At 42.7% G+C, this 26549-nt stretch overlaps 1 protein-coding gene across 3 annotated transcripts in view; it reads left to right on the top strand.

The window, feature by feature from the left end:
* The first annotated feature begins 514 nt into the window (after window positions 1–514).
* Window positions 515–26549, top strand: part of fam204a (family with sequence similarity 204 member A) — a 77572-nt gene continuing 51537 nt past the window's right edge. For 2 of the 3 annotated variants that reach the window (XM_048608966.1, XM_048608965.1), the window contains exons 1-2: window positions 529–608; window positions 26353–26465. In XM_048608966.1, coding sequence (XP_048464923.1) covers window positions 26460–26465 — 6 coding nt within the window. In that variant the 5' untranslated portion in view covers window positions 529–608; window positions 26353–26459. Of the gene's footprint in view, window positions 609–26352; window positions 26466–26549 lie in introns of all 3 variants that reach the window. The other variant, XM_048608967.1, reaches the window with a different exon arrangement.

The following is a 26549-nucleotide window of genomic DNA, read 5'->3' as shown; positions in this document are numbered from 1 at the left end:
GACACTCTCAGGGACACATGCTACCATGTCTCTAGACAGCAGTCACTTTCAGGGACACGCTGACCCTCTCTCCGGGCAGCGGTCACTCTCAGGGTCTCACACTGACCCTCTCTCCGGACAGCAGTCTCTCTAAGGGACACACGCTGACCCTCTCTCTGGACAGCGGTCACTCTGAGGGTCTCATACTGATCCTCTCTCCGAACAGCGGTCACTCTTAGGGACACACGCTGACCCTCTCTCCGGACAGCGGTCACTCTGAGGGTCTCACACGGACCCTCTCTCCGGACAGCGGTCACTCTGAGGGTCTCACACTGACCCTCTCTCCGGACAGCGGTCACGTTGAGGGTCTCACACTGACCCTCTCTCCGGACAGCGGTCACTCTCACGGACACATGCTAACCGTCGCTGGTCCTCTCCTGACGTCACAGCCGGGCACCCAGCGGCTCCACGTGACCCAACGGCCGAAGGTGCGTCACACTATATGCGTTCCCCCGCCGTTTTCCTCCTTCCTCCCGCCTGTTGGTTCCGGCCTCAACCTAGCGGCCGAGCGCCATCTTGGAGGAAGTTGTTTCCCGGGAACCGGCGGTGTGTGACTCTCGACTGGCGAGGTAAAAGTAATCAAACAAGCCTTCATTGATAAACATAACGTGTGGTTTTACAGTAATCGAGCGTTGGAAATCAAGTAGCAAAGCAGCAAATCCGGCTGTGGACCTGAATCAGCCGGTGTTTCTCAGCCTGACCTTTAATGGTCACTCTCCTGTTCTCTGTCACTCCTTTTCCTCACTCTCTGCTGTCTACATTTGGCAACTGCTTTCTAGTGCTCCTCTTGTCAGTCTTTTTTGTTTCCCCAGGTGATCATTGCCTTATGTTCTGACTTTTTATTTTATTTTCATTACCCTGCTCTTCCTGTGATCTCTCACCTCTTTTCATCTGAAAAGATCTGTATCTGCATGTCCTGGTGGGGGACAACATCTCTTTGTTGTTCCAGAGATCACTAACATAGTTTTATTTTTTTAAAAAAAAGCATCTCCTGTTGGTTGCTGCAGCCCTTCATCCATCCATTGACTACTTTCATCTGCTTCACTTCATTCTTCTGTAAATACATCACGCTTCCCTTCCACCCCAACCTTAAGTTCACCTGGACCATCTCTAACACCTCTCTCCCCTTCCTGGACCTCTCTGTCTCCATATCGGGCAACCACCTAGAAACCGATGTTCATTTCAAGCCCACCGACTCCCACAGCTACCTAGAATACTCCTCCTCCCACCCACCTTCCTGCAAAAATGCTATCCCCTATTCCCAATTCCTTCGCCTCCGCCGCATCTGCTCCCAGGATGAGGCATTCCACTCCCGTACATCTCAGTTGTCCTCGTTTTTCAAGGACCGTAACTTCCCCTCCTCGGTGGTCGAGAACGCCCTCAACCGTGTCTCCCACATCTCCCGCACCTCATCCCTCACACCCCGTCCACGCAATAAGAACCAAAAAAGAATCCCCCTCGTCCTCACGTACCACCCCACCGACCTCCGGATCCAACGCATCATCCTCCGACACTTCCGCCATCTGCAATCCGACCCCACCACCAAAGACATCTTTCCCTCCCCACCCTTATCTGCTTTCCGGAGGGACAACTCTCTCCGTGACTCCCTTGTCCGCTCCACACTCCCCTCCAGCTCCACCACACCCGGCACTTTTCCCTGCAACCGCAGGAAGTGCTACACCTGCCCCCATACCTCCTCCCTCACCCCCATCCCAGGCCCCAAGAAGACTTTCCACATTAAGCAGATGTTCACCTGCACATCTGCCAATGTGGTATACTGCATCCGCTGTACCCGGTGTGGCTTCCTCTACATCGGGGAAACCAAGCGGAGACTCAGGGACCGCTTTGCAGAACACCTACGCTCGGTTCGCAATAAACAACTGCACCTCCCAGTCGCGAACCATTTCAACTCCCCCTCCCATTCCTCAGACGACATGTCCATCCTGGGCCTCCTGCAGTGCCACAACGATGCCACCCGAAGGTTGCAGGAACAGCAACTCATATTCCGCTTGGGAACCCTGCAGCCCAATGGTATCAATGTGGATTTCACAAGTTTCAAAATCTCCCCTCCCCCTACCGCATCCCAAAACCAGTCCAGCTCGTCCCTACCTCCCTAACCTGTTCTTCCTCCCACCTATCCCCTCCTCCCACCTCAAGCCGCACCTCCATCTCCTACCGACCAACCTCATCCCGCCCCCTTGACCTGACCGTCCTCCCTGGACTGACCTATCCCCTTCCTAACTCCCTACCTACACTCACCTTTACTGGCTCCATCCCCGCCTCTTCGACCTGTTTGTTTCCTCTCCACCTATCCTCTCCTCTATCCCTCTTCTATCCGCCTCCCACTCTCTCCCTATTTATTTCAAAACCCCCTTCCCCTCCCGCTTTTCTGATGAAGGGTCTAGGCCCGAAACGTCAGCCTCTCTGCTCCTATGATGCTGCTTGGCCTGCTGTGTTCATCCAGCCCTGCACCTTGTTGTCTCGGATTCTCCAGCATCTGCAGTTCCTACTATCTCTGATTCAATTCAAACTCCCCCTCGTTGATTATTGTTTTACGGTGGATTATTTCCCCTCTCGCCACTGACTTTTCCCATTCTCTCACGGTGTACGCTTCATTTTCCCATTGACCGGCGATTTGCGCTGCAATTTTCTAATTTTATCGCCGCTCAGAGACGTAGACATTCATTTCACGTCAATCATCGAAGGAATTTGATTACCCAACTTTGCCTCATCTATATTTCAGTATTTTACTTGCAAATAATTTTGGAAGCATATGTAAGTGACCAAGTAAGAAAGTAACTGAACAGAATTAAAATGAACAAATACACCAAACCAAAGTAAATTGAATATGCTTGAGTTATAAATGAACAGGTTGCAAATAGTAATCAGAATTTAAATAATTTACAGAGTAATACGGTAAATTTGAAGATTTGAAAAGATATAATAGCAGTTATCCCACTGTTGGCAGTCAATTAATTTGAACATGACATGCAGTGTTTGGTAGCATTGAGTTCCAAACTCAACACGAGATTTTAACTGGTGGTAGAAACTGGGGAAACTAATTCTAGTGAGAGGTTCATCAGGCCTCTTTGGTTACAAATGCAAAGCTCAAAATGTCATTATGATCTAAATTTTGAGATTGGATCATGTTCATTCATGTTTCCCAGTCATTACTTTTTATAGAGCAGAGGTTTTTCTTTGAATTTTTAGGACCTTATGCTGTACAAACTTCATTTGAAATGATGGGTTTTATCTGCACATCCATGTAGTTTTTTTTGTACATTTGTAAGCACAGAATTGCATAAATTGGGAACAAGCAGTACAAATTGAAACAGGAAAACAAACAGACATCAAGGAATAGTGTAGATATCAGCTCTAAAATGCATTGAAAATAAAGGAGAAATGATGCTGTATATGCTTTTGGAAACAAAAGACAATGAAACAAATGAATAACTAAAGAAGTGACAGCCCTTTAAGGGCATTGTAACAAAATTAAAATCTGCAAAAGGAAACTTAAAAATTATTTCTTATCAACCTGTTCAGAGATGTTATTACACACCTCTAGAACAGGTGGGACATGACCCTCGTTCTCCTGGCTCAAAGATAGGGATGCTACCAACACACCACAAGAGCCCTCAAATGTGACCCAAAATTTACAAATTCAAATTGAGATGTAATTTGCAGGGCTGCTGCTGAACTCCACTGATCATGGGATCTCAAGTGTATCAATGGTGCTGAACATTATCGCACCATTTTTAGAGGCTACATTGACTGCATTTTTTGAGTTTTTGTACGCTAATGTAGTACACTTAATCCAATGCCACTAGGGATGGAATTCCAGGATTTTGACTGAGCGACAGTGGAGGAACAGCGATATATTTCCAAGTTAGGATGGTGAGTGGCTTGGAGGGGAATTTGAAGGTGGTGGTGTTCCCATGTATCTGCTGCCCTTGTCCTTCTGGATGGAATTGATCGCAGTTTGGAAGGTGCTGTCTGAGAAGCTTTGGTGAATTTCTGCAGTGCATCTTGTAGATAGTACACACTGTTGCTACTGAGCGTCGGTGGTGGAGGGAGCGGATGCTTATGGATGCCATGCCAATCAAGCAGGCTGCTTTGTCATAGAATCCCCACAGTGTAGAAACAGGCTATTTAGCCCAACAAGTCCACATCTCCCCTCCAAAGACCATCCCACACAGATCTACCCCACTACCCTATCCCTGTAACCCTGCACTTCCCGTGGCTACTACACCTAGCTTACACATCCCAGAATACTATGCACAATTTATCATGGCCAATCCACCTAATTTGCACATCTTCGGACTGTGAGAGGAAACCAGAGGACCCAGAGGAAACCCACGCAGACGCGAGGAGAACGTGCAAACTCCACACAGACAGTCGCCCGAGGTTGGAATCGAACCTTGGTCCCTGGCGACGTGAGGCAGCAGTGCTAACTACTGTGCTGCCCTGGATGATTTCAAGCTTCTTGAGTGTTGTTGGGACTGCACTCTCAGGCAAGTCGAGAATATTCCATCCGCTACCAACTTGTCTTGTAGATGGACAGGCTTTGGGGAGTCAGGAGGTGAGTTACATGCCACAGTATTCCTCGCTTCTGACCTGCTCTTGTAGCCAATGCTTCTGTGTGGTGAGTTTAGTTGAGCTTCTAATCAATGATAACTCCCAGCAAGTTGATAGTGGGGAATTCAATGACGGTAACACCATTGAATGTCAAGGGGTGGTGTTTAGATTGTCTCTTATTGGTGATGGTCATAGCCTGGCATTTGTGTGGTGCGAATGTCACTTGCCACTTGTCAGCCCAAGTCTGGATATTGTCCAGATCTTGTTGCATTTGAACACGGATTGCGTCAGTATCTGAGGAGTCATAAATGGTGCTGAACATTGTGCGATCATCGGCAAACGTCCTCACTTCTGACCCTATGATGGAGGGAAGGTCGTTGATGAAGCAGCTGAAGGTGGTTGGGCCCAGGACACTACCTGAGGAACTCCTGCAGCAATGTCCTGGAGCTGAGATGACTGACCTCCAACAACCACAATCATCTTCCACTGTGTCAGGTATGACTCTAACCACCAGAGAATTTTCCCCTAATACCAACTGATTCCTGTTTTGCTAGGACCCCATGATGCCACACTTGGTCAAGTGCAACCTGATGTCAAGAGCTGTCATTCTCACCTCACCGCTGGAATTCAGCTCTTTTGTCCATGTTTGAACCAAGGCTGTAATGTGGTCAGGAGCTGAGGGGAACCCAAACTGGGCGTTGCTGAGCAGGTGCTGCAGAAAGCACTGTTGATGACACCTTCCATTACTTTACTGATGATTGAGTGTAGACCGAAGGGTTGGTAATTGGCCGGGTTGGATTCGTCCTGCTTTTTATGTTCAGGACATACTTGGGCAGTTTTCCACATTGTTGGGTGGGTGCCAGTGTGGTAACTGTACTGAAATAGCTTGGCTAGTGGAGCGGCAAGTTCGGGAGCACAAGTCTTCAGTACTATATTTGGAATGTTGTCAGGGCCCGTGGCCTTTGCAGTATCCAGTACCTCCAACTGTTTCTTGATATAACATGGAGTGAATTGAATTGGCTGAAGACTAGTATCAGTAATGCTGGGGACTACTGGAGGAGGCCTGGATGGATCATCCACTCAGCACTTCTGGCTGAAGATTGCTGCTATTGCTTGAGCCTTCTCTTTTGCACTGGTGTGCTGGGCTCTTCCGCCATTGAGGATGGGGATATTTGTGGAGCTGCCTCCTCCGGTGAGTTGCTTAATCATGCACCAGCATTCACGACTGGATGTGGCAGGACTACAGAGCTTAGATTTGATCTGCTGGTTGTGGGATCGCTTAGCTGTGTCTTTACTTGCTGCTTAGGTTGTTTGGCATGCAAGTAGTCCTGTTTGGTGGTGCAAATGTGTAAGATCTATTTGGTTAGCATTATGAAATAAGGATGAAACATATTCTAAGGGATGGATGCAAGATGACCATAAATAATGGTGGGTGGTTTTGATTGTTCACAGATATGCTTGATTAAAAGCAATGCAAGTGTTAAACAAGGCATGGCATTTCTACAGGGATAGTAGGAACTGCCAATTCTGTAGTCTGAGATAACAAGGCGTGGAGCTGGAGGAACACAGCAGGCCAGGCAGCATCAGAGGATCAGGAAAGCTGACGTTTTGGGTCTGGACCCTTCTTCAGAAAATCTAGTGTGTTTCTAGTTTAATAAGAAAGGAGACAAATCCAGATTAAATTCTAAGAAATTAAATGGGCTGTTACGTAATGGAAAGCTAGGGAGCAATGAGAAAGTAGAGACATAATTAGTTTTAAAATTAAAATTAAATTTAAAATTAAAAATAAGAAGGAGAAAGAGCGACTAAATAAAGCCATTTGATTGAGGACAAAAAGCCACTTAAATGAGATCTTAAAAGCGAGGTAACCTAGATTAACTACAACAAAAAACTCAGCAATGAGCCACTATATCTTCCACTATTTGTATTCAACCAGGAGTTGATAAGTGTACAGACTACACAAATAAAGATGGTGCTGCCACAGCTGGAATCGCTTGAATGCGTAGAGTGGTTTTATTGAAAGTCAAATTGGTAGATAGGGGTGGAAAAGGCAAGTAGATGCCTGACAAGTTTAGAGGTATTAACACACAAGAATATCAGCAAAATAGAAAACAAAAATGTGAGGCAAAATAAAATGAAAATTCTGTCAGTTATAAAGAAATATATTAAAAATAACGGACAAAATCTAGATGAATAATTAAAAGACAAAGTAGATTAAATAGAGATGAAAACGGAATTCAACTTGTGAGTGGGATGAAGGGCTAATAGAGACATTAACTGAATCCTTTGCATCAGCTTTTATAGTGCAGCAACGTAATTGTAAGGATGTAAGAGGTGATGGAGCAATAAGATAGCATAACTACTAGGAACCTGTAGTAAAAAGAAAAGATGTAAATATTGGAAAGACCTTAGTGCCCTCATGACATGCACCCAAGAATGTTGAAAGAAATCATAGTCATGACAAAAACAGTCTTATCACTTTGCTTGTGGTAATCTTGCAGCTTCTCATTTTGAATATACGGATTTAAAGAGAAACAACAACTATTTAAATGCTGGAAATCTGAAATAAAAGATGAATTACACAGATCAGTCAACAAAACTGAAAAGTGAACTCATAGGAACACAGAAACAGAAGTAGGTAATTGAGCTCCTTGTGTCTGCTCCAATAATCAGTGAGATCATGGCTTATTAGTTCTGTTCATTTAAATCTGCCATCATTATCCCTGTCCTGAATTTTCTGTCATGAGTGTTGCAAACTGATGCCCCATTTCCACCCTACTTTTTCTCTCAAGCTCTCCCAAGTCCATGTTCGTCATTCCTGTAATTCGATATTTCAGTTCCTTTAATCGGGTCATTGTCCTTTTTTTAAATTCAGTCATGGGCCATGGGTGTCACTGGCTGATCAGCATTTGTTACCCATCCCAAGATGCCCTTGAAAACATGGCAGTGAGCTGCCTATTTGAAGCACTGCATCCACCTGCTATAGGTTGACCTACAATGGAATTCCAGGATTTGACCCAGCAACACTGAATGGATGGCAATATATATCCAAGTCAGAAGTGGCAGATGGTGTTTAATTTAGATAAATGTGAGGTGCTGCATTTTGGTGAGGCAAATCAGGGCAGGACTTACAGTCTTAATGGTTGGGACCTGGGAAGTATTGCCAAACAAAGAGACCGTGGGGTGCAGGTTCTTAGTTCCTTGAAAGTGGAGTCACAGTAGACAGAGTAGTGAAGAAGGCATTTGGTACCCTTGCCTTTATTGGTCAGTGTATTGACCCATATAGGGATAGGCTGAATAGGCTGGGGCTATTTTCCCTTGAGTGTCAGAGACTGAGGGGTGACATTATAAAGGTTTATAAAATCATGAGGGGCATAGATAGGTTGAAGAGCCAGGGTTAGGGGAGTCCAAAGCTAGAGAGCATAGGTTTGAGGTGAGGGGAAAGTTATTTAAGGAACCTAAAGGGCAACTTTTTCACGTAGAGGGCAGTGCATAAATGGAATGAGCTACCAGAGGAATTGGTGGAGGCTGGTACAATTATAATATTTAAAAGCCATCTGGATAGGAAGAATGATATGGGCCAAATGCTGGCAAATGGTACTAGACTAATTTGGGATGTCTGGTCGTTATGGACAAGTTGGACTGGGGTATCTGTTTCTGTCCTGTATGGCTCTATGATTCTGTGAGTGGCTTGGAGGGGAACTTGTAGGTAGTGACCTTCCCATGTATCTGCTGATCCTGTCCTTCTAGATGGAAGTGTTTATGGGTTTAGAAGGTGCTATCTAAGGATCTTCTTATAGATAGTACAGACTGCTGCTACTGAGCGTTGATGGTGGAGGGAGTGGATATTTATGGACGTGGTGCCAATCAAGTGAGCTGCTTTGTTCTGGATGGTGTCATGCTTCTTGAGTGTTGTTGGAGCTGCACCCATTTGGGCCAGTGGGGAGTATTCCATCACGCCCCTGACTTGTGATATTTAGATGATGCTTTTTAGAACAACTGTTTTCTGACCTTATGATCAAGGATTGGTCTTTGATGAAGCAGTTGAAGATGCTTGGGCCTAGGACACTAGTCGAGTGATGACGCAGTAATTGAACAGGTTGGATTTGTCCGGTGTTTTGTGTACAGGACATACCTGGGCAATTTTCCACATTGTCGTGTAGATGCCAGCGTTGTAAATGACTGGAAGAGCTTGACTAAGGGAGCAGTAAGTTCTGGAGCACAAGTCTTCAGTACTATTGCCAGAATGTTGTCAGGGCCTGTCGCCTTTGAAGTATCCAAAGTCTCCAACCGTTTCTTGATATCACATGGAATGAATCAAATTGGCTGAAGACTGGTATCTGCAATGCTGGGGACCGCTGGAGAAGGCTGAGATGGATCATCCAGTTGACACTCCTGGCTGAAGATTGCTGCTACTGCTTTAGCCTTATCTTTTGCATTGATGTGCTGAGCTCTTCCATCATGGATGGTGGGGATATCTCTGGAGCCTCCTCCTCCAGTGAGTTGCTTAATCATCCACCACCATTCACGATTGGATACGGCAGAATTGCAGAGCTTTGATCTGATCCCATTGGTTTTAGGATCTCTTAGCTCGGCCTGTCACATACTGCTTATGTTGTTTGGCATGCAAGTACTCCTGTTTGGTAGCTTCACTAGATGATGCCTCATTTTCAGGTAACCCTAATGCTGCTCCTGGCATGCCTTCGTGTACTCTCCATTGAATCAAGGTTGATCCTTTGGTTTAATTTGGTAATGGTTGAATGGGGGAATATGCTGAGCCGTGTGGTTGGGGGTTGTGCTGGAGTACCAATCTGCTGCTGCTGCTGTTGATGGCCCACAGTGCTTCATAGGTGCCCAGACTTGAGTTGCTAGATCTGTTCAAAGTGTGTCCCATTTTGTGTGCTGAGTGCCACACAACACAATGGATATTATACTCAATGTGAAGGTGGATCTTCCATCTGCACAAGGAAAGTATGGTGGTCAGTCTTACCGAAACTGTCATGGACAGATGAATCTGCAGCCGGTAGATTGTTAAGAATGAGGTCAAGTATTTTTTGTTTCCCCCCCACCTTTGTTCCCTCACCATCTGTTGCAGACCCATTCTAGCAGCTATGCACTTTAGGACCTGACTAACTGGACCAGTAGTGCTGCTGCTGAGTGACTGTTGGTGGTGGATATTGATATATACATTTTGCACTTTTGCCACCCTGCGTACTTCCTCCAAATGTTGATCAACACGGAGGAGTACTGATTCATCAGCTGAGGTAGGACAATATGTGGTAATCAGCAGAAGGCTTCCTTGCCCATGTTTAACCTGAAGCCAGGAGACCTGATACTGCATTTTCTGATGAAGTCTGAAAAACAGAAGGGAGCTGAGAATGGATTCTTCAGTGATAGAGGTAGTGGTACAGCAGCAGGATGAGAAGGCGGTGAAGATGATTCTCTGGCTGTGACCAGGTAGGTAACAACGGAACCAAGTGAGTGCTCCCACCCAGCTGGACAATGGGGAAAGACATTAGGAAGAGAGCAGTGTGGTCAACCATGTTGAAGATAGCATGTGCAGATTAAAAGAGGAGGAGGGCTAGTTTACGTTTGTCACCGTCACATAAGATGTCGTGGAAAATTTTTATTAAGAGTTGTTTTGATAGTAATGTAGGACTATTTGATACTATTGATGGTAGGTGTCATCAGTAGTGCTATCAAGTAATAACTTGCTCAATGTTGTCCAGTTTGGGTTCTGCCAGGGCCACTCAGCACTTGACCTCATTACAGCCTTGGTTAAAACATGGGCAAAAAGCTGAATTCCAGAGATGAGGTGAGAATGCCCTTGACACCAAGGCTGTATTTGACAGAGTGTGGCATCAAGGAACCCTAGCAAAACCGGAATCAATAGGTATCAGGGGCAATGGGTTGGAGTCATACCTGTAACATAGAAAAATGCTTGTTGGAGGTCGGTCAACTCCAGGACATCTCTGCAGGATTTCATCAGGGTAGTGTCCTAGGCTCAGCCATCTTCAAGTGCATCATTGACCTTCCTTCCATCGTGAGATCAGAAATGGGATTGCTTGCTGATGATCGCACAATGTTCAGCACCATTCGCAACTCCTCATACTGAAGCAGTCCGTTTTCAAATGCCACAAGATTGGCCAACATCCAGGCTTGGGCAGACAAGTGGCAAGTAACATTCATACCACACATATGTCAGGCAATGACCATCTCCAATAAGAGACAATCTAACCATTGCCCCTTGACATTCAATGGTGTTAGCATCACTGAATCCCCACTATCAACATGCTGGTGATTATTATTGACTAGAAACTCACTGGACTCGCCACACAAACACAGTGGCGACAAGAGCATGTCAGAAACTAAGATTACTGCTGTGACTAACTCACCTCCTGACTCCCCGAAACCTGTCCACCATCTACAAGGCACAGGTCAGCAGTGTGATGGAATACTTCCCACTTGCCAGGATGGGTTCAGCTCCAACACTAAAGAAGCTTGATACCATACAGGACAAACCAGCCCATTGGATTGGCACCACAGACACTACCCCACTACCAATGCTCAGTACACACTGCTGCTACTACTGCTACTACTATCTCCAAGATGCACTGCAGAAATGCAACAAACATCCTTAGACACCTCCTTCCAAACCCACAATCACTTCCATCTAGAAATGAAGGGCAGCATATAGATGGGAAGACACTACCTGCAAATTCCCCTCCAGCCCACTCACCATCCCGACTTGGAAATATATCGCTGTTCCTTCAGTTTTGCAGCATCAAAATCCTGGAATTCCCTCTTTAAGGGCATTATTGGTCAACATATAGCACACAGACTATAATGGTTCAAGAAGGCAGCTTACCACCACCTTCTCAAGAGCAACTAAAGATAGGCAATAAATGCTACTCAGCTAGTGATGTCCATGTCCATTGAGTGAGTAAAAATAAAAGGGGTTCCACCTACACACTGATGACATCTAGCTTTGCCACACCACAACCAGTAATTTCCTCAAGCAAATATTGAGAATGCCAAAGTCAATTTTTCAATCACACACTTTTTCTATCCAGTAATTCCATTGCTCTCCCTGGCAAAATCTGAAGCTGAAGTAGCTACAATCCTGTTATCATATTTGAAGCTGAGGAGAGTTTTTAATCCTGACTGTCCCATCACTGAAGCTACCTATTTCCATCTCTGTATCCTGCTTCAACTGTGTTTTTGCTACTTCTCAATTTCACTAAATTCCTGATCAGTTCCCCCCTATTGTACTTTTCACATAAATTTAAGGCCATCCACATCCATGCTGAATCTGTTCTACATTGCAACAAGCTTTATTCATCCTTTACCTGTATGCTGATGGCCTCCATTGGCTCCAAGTTGAATGCACTGATTTTAAAATTCTCATTCTTATTTTCAAATTGCTTGATGATATCACCTTTCTCTTTAATCTTCTCCAAGTCTACTGTGCTCGTTAATATCAACCCTTCTCTAACTGTAGCCTCTTGAATATCCTTGATATTAATTGCTGCATCGTTGGTGGATGTTTCTTCAGCTGCAAAGGCCCTACGCCCTGGAATTCCTTCCCTAAACATCTGTGTCTTTGTTTTCTACCTTAATCTATATTTAAATGTTATGGACCACACCAAACCCCCTTCAGATATATCAAAGAAATAGCCTAGACCCTAACTTTTTAACTTATTTAAAGGCAAGGTTCCAGATGTAACTAAATTGATTATACTACTTGGCTTTAAGCAAAACACACTTTATTCATCCACAATAGTTAAAATGCAACAAAAAAAAAAAGGAATTGGAATAACATAACAGAATAATAGATTATTTAACTACTAAACAGCAACTGTTCCAATGTAATAACATTCCATAAACACGCCCTTGGAAAGGCAAATTCAGCAAAATAGATTGTGTCCCATGCAATTCTGGCAGCAGGGAGAAGTCCAGCTTTTAGCCGTAACAGTGAGAAAGATGTAGCCTATTCCAGAACCAACTTCAAAACCTCCAACAACTGCTGAGAACTAAGCTAAAACCCTAGTTCTGTTGGAACCAGACTCCAACCATTCATGCTGCTTCTGTTGTTCCAGCCTTTTAAAAAAACCCAAGGCCTCACAAGCTGTTTACTTTATTGGCTTGGAACAGTCCATTCTATACCTCGGTCTCAACTTCTCTTCACAAAAAACAAACCAGAACAAAATACACCTCTTAAAGCTATAGTATCATCACACCTCCTTAAAAAAAAATGAAACATGAATATATAATAATGGCTTCATTTTCAAAACCTTTAAGTTTTATGCTATTAATATACCAAAATTAATATACATTACATTGACTCTAAACATGCTAATATTCAATACTACAGTCCGTTTCAAGATGTTTCTTCTGCCACTGAACACTTCTGTCTTTCTTCATCACAGTTGTGACAACACATTCAGGATTGCATTCTGTCATCCTGCCACATGTATAATTTTTAAATTAAATGGCTGTAACAAACTCTATCTAAACAGTTTGGTATTTTTATCTTTAACTTTTTTCCAAAAATATTAAGGGGTTATGATCAGTAGATACAATTGTCTCAGAGAAATTATTGGCAACATAAATGTTGCAATGTTGAAATGTTGCAATGCCAACACCAAACTCAAGGTCTTCGTCTAAATTACGGAATTATTGATAATGTCCTTTAGTGAAGGACACTACCATCCTTACCTGGTCTGGCCTAGATGTGATTCCAGACCCACAGCAATGTAGTTGACTCTTAATTGCCCTCTGGGCAATTAGGGATGGGCAATAAATGCTGCCTGGCCAGTGATGCCCTGATCCCATTAATGAATAAAGAAGAAAATAAACGTTCAACTTTCAGGAAAAATACTCAATAAATCTTTCTAACTTCTCATCGCCTTCTTGCAAAAGTGCAGCACCGACACCCACTTCACTTGCATCGATAGCCACCATGAATGGCTTTGCATAATTAGGTGTGGCTAACACTAGGCGGCGGTTAACATGGCTTTCAGGCAGTCAAATACCTGCTTACATTCCTCCGTTGTTATGGACCACACAAAACCCCGTCAAAATACATTAAGAAGATAGATTACATCCTAATGTTTTCTTATTTTAAAGATAAGTGTAAGGCATTGTGTTCTGGATGCAATTTGATTGGTCAGATTGCCAGGCTTAAAACAAAACATACTTTACTCATACACTATAATTAAACTACAGACAAAAAAAAAGTAAAAGAAAAGAATTGGCTTTATTGTAACTCTACCAAAATGCTTAACAAAATAATACAAATGTTAACTGCTACTAATTATCTGTTCCAATATAGCAACATTCCACAAATACACCCTTGGCAAAGGCAAATTCAGTAAAATAGATTGTCTCGCATGCAATTCTAGCAGTGGGAAGAGAACCTGAGTTTTTAGCTGTAACAGAAAGAGGAATAAGAGTTTCCACACCCAGCTGCAAGAACTCAGCAACTGCTACTGAATGCTAAAACTAAAGAAAAAAAAATCCCTGGTTGTGTGGAAACTTATCCCCACTAATTCAGGCTGCTGCTATTGTTCCAAATTAAAAAAAAAATGCCTCACAAGCTGTTTACTTTTTATTTGTAGCAGACTGCTTGTTACCTTTGTCTCAACCTTTCATCATAAAAAATAGACAGGACAATATACGCCTTTGAAAGCCATAGTATCGTTACACTTCCCTCCCACTTTTTCAAAAAACAAACAATCAGTATATGAAGAGCTTCTTTGTTAAAAACCTTTAGTCTTAGGCTATTAGTACACTACAATAGATACACATTGCAATGATTCTAATCATGCAAATATTGACTACTTCAGTCCATTCCAGTTTTTTTTCCCCCTGCTGCCAAACACTTCCATCTTTCTTCATCAAAGTTGCAACAACATGTCAGCAATTACGTTCTCTCATCCTGCCAGGTGTATAATTTCCACATTGAATGGCTGCAATAAGCTCCATCTAAACAGTCTAGAACTTTTATCCTTAATTTTTTCCAAAAACATTATGGAGTTATGATCGGAATATACAATGGTCAATATAAATGTTGAAATGTTGCAATGGCAACACCAAACTCAAGGTCTCCTTCTTAATCATGGAGTGTTTCTGATGATGATTATTCAGTTTTCTGCAAAAGTGCCCAATAGGTCTTTCTATCTAAAAACCAAAAGAAATGCAGATGCTGTAAATCAGAAACAGAAACAAAGTTGCTGGCAAAGCTCAGCCAGTCTGGCAGCCTCTGTGAAGAAAAAATCAAAATTAACATTTCGGGTCCAATGACCCTTCCTGAGAACTGATGGTGGCTGGAAAAACATCAGTTTATATGCAGAAAATAGGGAGGGGGTGCGGGGTAGGGAGTAAGTGATAGGATAGAGCCAAAGAGAGAGAAAGACAGTTGGACAGACAAAGGAATTGCTAACGATCAGGCTGGGAGGGTGAATAGTTACTAATGGGGACTGTTAGTGACTAACAGGTGGTGTGTAAAGGCAGGCTGTGTGATAACAAGGCTTAGTGTGTGGAGGAGGGGACTGGGACATGGGAGAGTTTAGGCCCTAAAATTATTGAACTCGATATTGAGTCCGGAGGGCTGCAGGGTCCCCAAGCGGAAAATGAGGTGTTGTTCTTCCAGCTTGTGTTGAGCTTTGCTGGAACACTGCAGCAAGCCAGAGACAGAGATGTTGGCCAGGGAGCAGGGTGGTGCATTAAAGTGGCAGGCAACAGGTAGTTCAGGGTCTTTTTTGCGAGCAGAACGTAGGTGTTCTGCGAAGCGGTTACCCAGTCTATGCTTCGTTTCCCCAATATAGAGGAGACCACATTGTGAGCAGCGACTGCAGTAGTCTAGGTTCTGGGAAGTGCAGGTGAAGTGTTGCTTCACATGGAAGGTATGTTTGGGCCCTTGGATATTGGGGAGGAAGAGGTAAATGGGCAAGTGTTATACCTTTGCCGGTTACATGGGAAGGTACCGTAGGGCTGTGGAGGGGTGTTGGGGTGAAGGAAGTGTGGATCAGGGTGTCCTGGAGGTTCCTGAGGAAGACAGACAAGAGAGGGGAGGGGAATATGTGTCTGGTGGTGGCATCTCGCTGGAGGTGACGGAAATGGCATCTGATGATCTTCTGGATGTGGATGCTGGTGGGATGGTAGGTAAGGACAAGGGGAACCATAACGCTGTTGTGGGAGGGAAGAGAAGGGGTGAGGGTGGAAGTGCGGGAGATGGGTCGGACCTGGTTGAGGGCCCTGTGGACAACAGTGCTGGGGAATCCTCGGTTGAGGAAGAAGATGGACATTTCGGAGGCTCCCTTGTTGAAGGTGGCCTCATCTGAACATATACGACGGAGATGGAGAAATTGAGAGAATGGGATGGAGTCTTTACAAGAAGCAGGGTGTGAGGATGTATAGTCCAGGTAGCGGTGGGAGTCAGTGGGTTTATAGTGGATATTAGTGGCCACTCTATCCTCAGAAATAGAAACAGAAATGTCGAGGAAGGGAAAGGAGGAATCAGAGGTAGACCAGGTGAAAGTGAGGGCAGGGGGGAAATTGGAGGCGAAATCAATGAACTTTTCCAATTCCGGATGAGAGAGAGAGAAGCAGCACCGATAATATCATTGATATATTGGAGAAAGAGTTGTGGGTGGGGTCCGGAATAGGATAGGAACAAAGAATGTTCCATGTACCCCACGAAGAGACAGGCATAATTAGGGCCCATGCGGGTACCCATGGCCACTCCTCTTACCTGAAGAAAATGAGAGGAGTTAAAAGAGAAGTAGTTGAGGGTGAGGACGAGCTCGGCCAAATGGAGGAGGGTGGTGGTGGTGGGGATGGTTCAGGACTTTGCTCCAGGAAGAAACAAAGAGCCCTAAGACCCAAAGATCTTTCTATCTTCTCAATGTCTTCTTGCAAGAGTACAGTGCCGACACCCAAGTCACTTTCGTCAATAGCCACCTTGAATGGCCTTGCATAATTAGGTGTGGCTAACACTAGGATAGTGGTTAACATAGATTTCAGACTGTCAAATGCCTTCTGACATTCCTCCGTCCACTCAAATTTTCTGTACTTCTCCAACAAGTCAGTCAGTGCAGCAATCACACCTCTAAAATTCAGTATGAACCTCTGATGAAAACCACTCAGTCCCAGGAATCGTAGTACTTCCCTCTTTGCCAATGGTATGGGAAACCAATGAGATGGCTCAGGGACATGACTTGGGCTTTTGTGACTCACTCTTAGCCAGATTTATCACCAAGCCCACCTCCGGAAGTCAGTCAGACAATTCCAATAGATGCTACAAATGTTCCTTCCATGTGTGACTAAAAGTCAGCAGATCATCAGTGTACACCACACATTTGGGTAATCCTGAAATGACTATTCGTTCATCTTTGAAATGTGGCTTATGTATTTTTCATACCAAATGGCATGACTTTAAACTGGTACAATTCATTCAGTGTCATGAAAGCCGAAACATCCTTTGCTCTTTCAGGTAAAGATATCTGCCAGTATCCTCTTGAGTAAGTCCCAACTTTGAAATATAAGTTGCTTGTCCCACCTCCTCAATACAGTCTTCCAAACGTGGAATAGGATATGAATCAGATTTTGTGACTATATTGACTTGTGGTAGTCTACACATACTCATCGGGTATCATCTGGTTTTGGCACCATTACTATGGGTGAGCTCCAGTCGTTGCAACTCGCTTGGAATACGTTGTCTTTGAGCACGTGCTCAATCTGTTTTTGAATGTGTACCAACTTGAGAGGGTTAAGTCCGTCAGACTGTTGCTTAAGTGGAACAGCATTTCTGATATCTACACCATGCGTAATTAGCTTAGTACCTCCCAGCTTATACCAACATATCTCCATGTAATTGTAACAACTTTTTCAGGTCATTTCGACATTTCTCTGGAAGGTAACTCAATAATTTATCCCAATTTTTGAGCATTTCCTCATTGTCTAATTTAGTTTGAGGAATGTCCAATTCTGAATCATCCGAACTTGGTTCTTCACTCTGCGTTATAACCACTACCACATTCTTTTGGTTTCTTTCCCTAGCAAAATACCTTTTGAGCGTATTCACATGACACACTCTGTAAGATTTCTTTCTACCTGGCATTCTTATCATATTATTCACCTTACTCAATTTCTTTTCAATCTGATAAGGCCCACTAAACTTTCCCTTTAAAGATTCACCTACCACTGGGAGTAACATTAACACTTTATCTCAATGAGCAAAATTGTGACTTTTTGATTTCTTGTCTGCTTCCTGTTTCATCACATGCTGTGCTACTTTCAAATGCTGTCTAACCAACTCACCTGTAGTATTTAATCTTTCCCTACAGTTTGACACATAGTCCAGATGTGTGGTCTCTGAACTCTTGACTCACCAATTTCTCCTTCATTAATTTAAGTGGTCTTCTCACCTAATGCCGGAAAGCTAATTCAAATCAACTGAATTTAGTTGATTCTTTAGGTGCATCCCACATTGCAAAATGTACACATGGAATTCCTTTATCATAATCCTCTGTTTAGTCTTGATTATAAGCCCACAACATGGTCTTTAAAGTTTGATGCCGCTGTTCTAAAGCTCCCTACAATTCTGGATAGTATGCAGTGGATTTGAATTGTTTTATTCCTAAGCTATCCATAACTTCCTTGAATAACTTTTATGTAAAATTTAACCCTTGATCCAATTGTATTTCTGTAGGTAGTCCATATTTAGTAAAAAAAATTGTGTAACTCTTTTAACTGTGATATTGTGTATTGAAATGGCCTCTGGAAATCTAGCAGACACATCCATTATGGTCAACAAACACTGATTCCCACGTTTTGTTTTGGGTAGGTTGTATGCAATTAATCAAGACTCTTGTAAAAAGTTCCTCAAATATGGGAATGGGTAAAAGAGTACTGGTTTTATCACTACCTGAGGTTTTCCAATTACCTGACGTCTATGACATGTCTGACAAAATTCAACCACATTCTTATGCATTTCAGGCCAGTAAGAATGTTTTTGTCTTCTGTCTTGAGTTTTTCTTACTCCTACTGGTACCTTGTGCTACCGCAACACCACTTTCTATAACCTACTGGTAATATGACTTGATGAACTTCTGCCCATTTTTCATCTGCCTGAATATGTAATGGTCTCTATTTGCTAATCAAGACTTCATTTTTAAGATAGTAACATTCTGGGATACACTCAGATTCTTCTTCTGTGTATGCTTTTTGATCCAACTGCTTTATTTTCTCATATTTTTATTGTAATTTAACTAACCTGTCTCAACTAAAAAATATTGACTTTGTGCTCCACCTGTTCTAGTTTGTTGTCAACCATTTGATCAAACATAGTCTCTGATCATTAATCTTCAACTTCCTTATCTTTAGTCTTTGATTTCTCTTTTTGTTTCCACCTGTGGCTTTGTGACCTTGTTACCACACAGTCAGGAAAAATCCCAGCATATATTTGAAGTAATGCCTCAGTTTTCTGATTTTCCACTGGCTTTTCAATCACAGTAGGCATCACTCCCACGTGTGATCCAGCTATATCATTACCCAGGATAAACCGATTTCCGGAACTGAGAATTTCTTTATTACTCCTACCCCAACCACTTCACCACTTTTCACCGGACTCTCCAACCTCACTCTATATAATGAACATTGCTCTCCTCACCATGAATTCCACATATTTCCACCTTTTCTGGCAATACTCCTTCCAAAGTACATACCTAAGTCATCCAGATGGTGGCAAAGTAGAGCTCCTGAACCAGGTCTCCTCCACTCCATTTGTTTCTTTTTTCTTTCTCTTTCATGTGTGCTTTTTTTTCCCCTTTCTACTAACCTCGTGTCTTCGGACAGCATCGATAACGGTAAGTTGAGCCAGTGCAGACTCAAAGTGAGACCCAACCAGGATTTGAGGGACTCCCAGCCTTGAGGTAAAGTCCTATGTGAACTCCTGGCCTCAAGGTGAAGCCCAGCACAGATTTGTCAGCTTTTATTCTTTTCTCTCTCTTTCTCTGCTTTAGAAGGATGAAAATGCTGAACTTTTAACTTTGTTTTTTTTACTAATTTATACATGAGATTTTGTACCTAGGCACCTTTTGTACCTACAATGGTGCCGGAAATGGTGACTTTACACTTTTCACTGTACTCATGTATCTCTGTGCTTGAGTACATGTGACAATAAAACCTAAGTCTAATTCCAAACTTCTCATCTGTCACCATCCAAGATTGACTTGCTCCTGTATGTCTCGAAATTTTAATTTTATTACCTACTTTTTCTAGTAATGAGTAAACCTTACCCACACAGGCAAATTCTTTAAAGAGATCCGGTACATACTTATTAATCAACCCCTGACCAAGCTGTATATTCTTTTGCAGCTCTTTGGCTTCCACTAGGATCTCCTTTACCACTTTAATAAGCCCCACTGGCTTATCTTGCCACATCCATTTTCCCAGTACTTTTCTTATACCTCCAACACTGCGATTTTATGGGTCCTACTTTATTGCAGTGAAAACACCTGAAGGTTTTTACTTGTCTTCCTCCCTCATGGGGTTTTCTCTTTTAACCTGTGGTAAACTATCTTTACTATCTACAATAAAATCTTCTTTTCCTTTACTACCTGAGGATTTCTCTTCTCCCAATTTCAGTCCCTCACAGATTGAAATTGATGTCGGTAGCCAAACTTTGATTTATGAAATAACTCATAATTATCTGACATTTCTGCTGCTAATCTTTCAGACTTAATGCCTTGCTCCTCCACATGAGTTCTCACTACTTCAGGAAGTGAATTTTTGAACTTCTCCAAAATAACAGTCTCTAAGAGTGTCATATATTTGATCTATTTTCAATGCCCTTAATCACCTAACAAAGTTACTTCATTTGATCCTTTTAAACAGTATGTATTTTTGACCAGGTTCCCTCCTTAGGTTCTTGAAATGTTGTCTGTAAGTCTCTGCACTTGTTCATATGTATTTAAGATGGCTTTTTTCACCTAATGATACTCCCCAGATGCCCCCTCTGATAGTGATGCCAATGCCTCACTAGCTGTACCTACCAACTTTGTTTGGATCACCAGCCATTTCACTTGTTTAGCCACTTTCTCAAATGAAATGAAGAGACTTCTACATTCTTCTTATCAAACTTTGGTAATGCTTGGGCATACTTAAACAGATCCCCACAAGACTATTGGCTACAATGGGCTTGCTCTTCATTACTGTCCCCATCACTACTACTACATTCTACCTTAGCCATTTTAAGTCGACTTCCTTCCTTCAATGACAACTTATGAAGTTCAAAACCTCTCTCTTTCTCCCTCTCTTCTGCTAGGGCTTTCCTTTATTTTTCTTTCTCCTCTGCTTGTAATCATAAGTCAGACTGTTTCATTTCCTTTCCATATTCAAGCTGCTTCATTTGCAATTGGATTTTAGCCATTTCCAATTATTCTGTTGCATTCCTGGCAATTGTAAATGCAGTGACATTACTGCAATTATCTCCCCTTTCTTCACACCCATAGGCAACTTCAACTTGTTTGCCAATTCCAAAAGTTTTACCATGCTCGCTTTCTGTAAAACTTGTGAAGTGACTTCTTTCACCCCCAAGGAAGCTCTTAGTGACTGAAAGAGCCATTGCAACATAATGTACACCCTGTTTAAACCAACTGAATATATCACCCAAAAAAAAAATCGCTCACCAGTTCAATAATCTTAAACCCAACTTGGAATTAGAGATTTTGATCCTGACATGGGCCCCAATTTGTTATGGACCAGACCAAACCCCCTTCAGATATATCAAGGAAATAGTCTATACCCTAACCTTTTCATATTTAAAGGCAAGTGTAAGATGCTGTGTTCCAGTTGCCTTTCGATTGGTTAACTAGTCAGCTTTAAGCAAAACACTTTTTATTCTTCTACTATAATTAAAATATAAGCAAAAGAAAGAAGAATTGGTATAACTTTAACTCTACTGGAAAACTTAACAGAATGATTGATTATTTAACTGCTGTTCCAATATAGTAACATCCCATAAACACAATAAGCCAAGTTCAGTAAGATAGATTGTCTCATATGCAATTCTGGCAGGAGAGAGAAAGATATGGCCATTTCCAGAACTAGCTTCAAAAACCCCAAGAACTGCTGGAAACTAAGCTAAAACGCTAGTTCTCTTGGTGCCAGACTCCACCCATTCATGCTGTTTTTCAACTTTAAAAAAAACCCCAGGCCGTACAAGCTGTTTACTTTATTAGCTTGCAACAGACACCTAAAAACAGATCGCTCATTATCTCTGCCTCACTTCTCTTCATAAAGAAAACCAGGACAAACTATTTCTCTGTTTAAAGCCATAGTATCGTCACATAAAAAACAAATTTTTTGCTATGTATACTAATATCTTGGTGTGTCTCAGCATCAAGTTTTGTTTTATAGTACTCCTGTGTGTATTATAGTATATTGGCTTGGGACATTTCATTCCATTAAGGGCACCATTTTGAAATAAATTGTTATTGGCTCCATATTCTTTTATACCTTGTGTTGCAAAATTCTATTTTTTAAAAATTTTTTTCATGGATAAGGGCAGTTAAGAGTCGCATTGCTCTAGGTCTGGAGTCACATGTAGGCTAGACCAGGTAAAGATGGCAGTCTTCCTTTCCTAAAGGGCATTAGTGGACCAGATGCGTTTTTCAAAACTATTGACAATGGCTACATGGTTGCCATTAGGCTCACTTTTTATTCCAAATTCTTTAAAATTTAAATTTTAGTCATAATTGGATTTGAACCCATGCCCCAGAACTTTGTTCTTGTGTTCTGGACTGTTAGCCCGGTGACATTAACATTATGTCACTGCTGCCCCTTGATCAGAACAATCATACTTTGCACACAGGGACAGACATACAACCCATGGATTGAACGAGGCTGCATCTGAAGGCTGTTTGCTTGCTCTCTTAGTGCTCTGTTAGAGCTCACTCACTTTGAGACTACCTGCATGCTTGCATCACCCTTGCTTTGACCTATATTGCCTGTCAGCACAGTCACAGAGCCAGACAGCTTGTCATGCTGGTCAGCAGTCCCCAGTCAAGGGGACAGACGTCTTACTGTATGGTACATTGCTACATCAGTCTTGCACATGCACAAAGCACCAGCAGTTTACGCAGCAAGCACACTTCATTTGCAGCCAGCAAACAGTCATAGCTCAAAGGGGAGTAGTCCCTAGTGAAGTCCATGGAGGCACCCATCTACCGAGGGTCTTTGCACAGGGCAGAGACAAGTCAAGGGCAGCCTCCAATAACATTGCAAGTGCTTGGTCAGGATCAGACATCCAATTGGTGGGTTTTGGTCAGGGTGTTTGTGTTTCTGTGATTCCTTAGCAACCAGACCTTAATGAGCACAGCTAAAGAGGTATATAGTGATCAATCAGGGCAATGGGAAATTCTTGACTGGGGCTGTCTGGTAACGTTGGGGTTTAAGGGGTTGAGCCATGGTTAATTCAGTATTTCTGACTGATAAAGACAAGGGGAAAAGGGATCTGCTACATCTGGAAAGGAGACCGGGGAACCTATTCATGGGGATTGCAGCTTGGGAGGCGGGCTGAGTGACAGTTATGAAATGGGGAAACTGTATATTTTACGGGGAATAAGGTAAAGCATGTATAGAACAGGATCACTTGAAGGAAGGTATGTGAAACCTAGGAAAGTGAGGCTCTTCAGGGAGCCCACTCGCTGTCAAAGATACATGTCTGAGGACTCACGATCCCTGGCGATCTTTGTGCATTGGTTCTCTTCTGTAGACCTCCCAGCCCCACATACTGTTGACCATTTCATGCAATACAAACACCATTGGCTACTGAGACCAGTGTTGTTATACCAAAGTCTGCACATCTGGAGCAATGGTGCCAGTTGCTAGACTCCCTTCCAGCCATGATGTTCACATTTCCTACACACGGTGCAGCAACTTCTCTGGTCAGGCATTGCTTCATGAACTATCATGCATGCAAACTGATGTCTGACTTCACAGTGTGATAGTTACAATAGGAGCTACACAGAGACATGAGCGAACGGATTTAGTGGCAAAGCTAGGGCTTTTCTCTTTAGAACAACGAAGGATGAGAGGTGACTTGATAAAAGTGTACAAAATGATCAGAGGTGTAGATAGAGTGGACAGCCAGAGACTTTTTCCTAGGGTGGAGGTATCTATTACAAGGGGGCATAGTTTTAAAGTGAGTGGAGGTAGATATAGGGGAGATGTCAGAGGTAGGTTCTTTACTCAGAAAGTGGTAGCGACGTGGAATGCATTGCCAGAGAGGGTAGTGGAGTCGGCCTCATTAGGGGCACTTAAGCGGCTATTAGATAGGCATATGGATGATAGTATAAGGTAGGGGTGGAGGTTAGAAAGACCTTAGGATTAGGGTAAAAGTTCGGCACAACATCGTGGGCCGAAGGGTCTGTACTGTGCTGTACTGTTCTATGTTCTGTGTTCTATGTGAGCATATTTAAATGACTGTGAGACTTTGTTTGCAATGTGAAAGTTGCACTGGAATGAAGAATGGTTTTTAACTCAGCAGGAGCACTTTCCTCCTGCGAGGACCAGAAATCTTTCATCATAGGGCATGAAGAGCCTAATGTTGGGCACCCCACCACTTAACTGGCCTTTATGAGCCTTTTCCCCCAGGATTGAAAGAATAGGAAGGATTAAGTGATGTGAAAGGGAATGGCACAGCCGATAGTCCTGGTAGGGGTGGGATAAAGGTAGTGAGGTAATCCCAGTGAATGAGTAGACAATGCCGAGGGCATGCACAATTAGCACTGTTGGAGTGGATGACTGAATGAGGGAAGATGTTGCTTGCAACAGTGAACCTTAGTGGGAGGTCTGTGTAGTAGCAGAGATGGTGTGAGTGCCAGGTGGCAGAGAGAAGTGTATAGTATTTAATCTGGCTTTGCAGAGCAGGTCATTCACATTCTTCCTGGCAGGATCTCGTGGCGTGGCTACGTCTGGCAGCCCTCCATGAAGAGGACAGCTATCCGCTGCACAACCCTTGGCCCTTGTTGAGGAATCACAGTATCAATTTTCCCTTTCTGACATCATTCCAAATTATTCTGGTACTAAACATGATATCATGAGGATGTCAGTATTTTTCTGGGTGCACAGCGGCCTTTCAAGTATGGCATGGGTGCCGGGGTTAAGTGTATCCAGGGTATCTAGTAAATGGATGGTTCTTTCAGGTGTGTTAAGTGGTAGTAGACCTGGCTAGCATCAGAGACAAGGGGTGCCATAGGGATGGGGTAGGTGGTTAATGAGCCAAGTTTGGTACAGTATGGTGAGAGAAGTTGCTGAGCCCCGTGGAGAAAACCTTTTGTGAAATTCATTGAGCCAAAATATAAGATTCAACCCATAATTTATCAGCATCTCTGCAATTATTTACTGTCGTCTACACTGCTTACGGTGCTGTGGGTCTTTGCATCATTGGCAGATTCACGTATGTGACTGTGCATTTTAAGTCAATAATGAACATAGTGAATGTTGAAGCCCTGGCGCAGAATCTTTGGAATACACCCAGTTGCTTCTTTCCTATTTGAGACTGGTTGTATTTTAGGTGATCTCCTTCATTTGCAGACACCCAAAAAGCCATGACTGTTTTCTTTACAAATGCTGATTGATCACTGTATATTTCCAGTATAATGGGCTATATTTATGCCCTCAGAGCATTTAACTCAGCTGGTTGTGAAATTATTTATGAAATTTTCTTTAATGTATAGAATTGTGATAGTTCTACTTTTTCTTGGAATTTCTTACTGAATTACATTAATAAGATTCATAACTGCTGAGCCAATGTAAAGTGACTTTGTTTAAATTATTAACAGTGTAATGGAGCAGCTGAAAAAGGCCCAGAGAGCAATTGGTTCAAATCAAGAAATTGTTGACAAAAGGGTTAACAATGAAACTCTAAAATCAAATAGCTTTTGTTTTTAAAATTAATTTATGACAGTTAGGATAAATTAATTCTGAAATTCAAGTTTCAGTTTCTATGAAAATTCAAGCAATTATGCAAATACCCCATCAATATTGGATGTGGGAGCAGTCAAAGATGTTATAAAATAATAAACTGCAAGGAAACTATTCGCATGTGTAATAAGGCGCACATTGTTACGGTGCTTGGTTTTGTGGGTGATATCAGAACTTTCAGCTTGCAATAGCTAGGCTGCATTTATATCTTCTCCATTGGGTTTCTTTTGCTGCTTTACTGAAACAGTGAATTCATACTGGAGTATAGTTTACCTTTAGTATCTTGGAAACAGAACAGACTGTTCTGATATTACAGATCTGTATCGTTCATCAGTTATCCACCAGCACCATTCCAAAATGGCTATTCGCATTTATAAGCCTGAATGTGAGTGATGGAAGACTGTTCAACTAAAAAGGAATTATGGTTGATGCTAATCTTGTTCACAGCATTGGCACATGCAGGTTTACCAAAGAGAATCATTGAAAAAAACAGTAGAACATTAGTGCAGTGGACAGAAGAACAATAATGGGTTGATTATTGCCTTCCTCCTCCAATCCTAGTGGCAGTGAAGTCGATTGCAGAGCTCTGTAATGCTTTTCAAAATGTGGGTCACCACCTCCAATGGGATCATACACCAAAAGTTTGGGCTTGTTAAGATCCAAAGTAGCAGACGCTGCATTGGAGCTCTGACTGAGTGCAAACACAGCAAGACCACTTTAACTGAACATTTTTATTTACACTAGGCATGGCTTACAGTCCAATCTTTGATGCTGGATTGCCGTTTTGAAAACTTCAACTAAAAGTAGCTGTCTGTTACTTTGAAATCGAACAATCGAACCCTGCCTTCTCCATGCTAGTAAGTTTCCTTCCACTCTCATAGTTCTCTCCCCTGTGCTGTCTTAGCCCTGGGATCATGACAGTTTTCAAGGGATAGGATCAC

Source organism: Rhincodon typus, chromosome 20 (assembly GCF_021869965.1).
Source record: "Rhincodon typus isolate 14 chromosome 20, sRhiTyp1.1, whole genome shotgun sequence".
In the NCBI taxonomy this organism is placed as follows: domain Eukaryota; kingdom Metazoa; phylum Chordata; class Chondrichthyes; order Orectolobiformes; family Rhincodontidae; genus Rhincodon; species Rhincodon typus.
The sequence above is the reverse complement of the archived record's forward strand: the minus strand, read 5'-3'. Positions and strand labels throughout refer to the sequence as shown.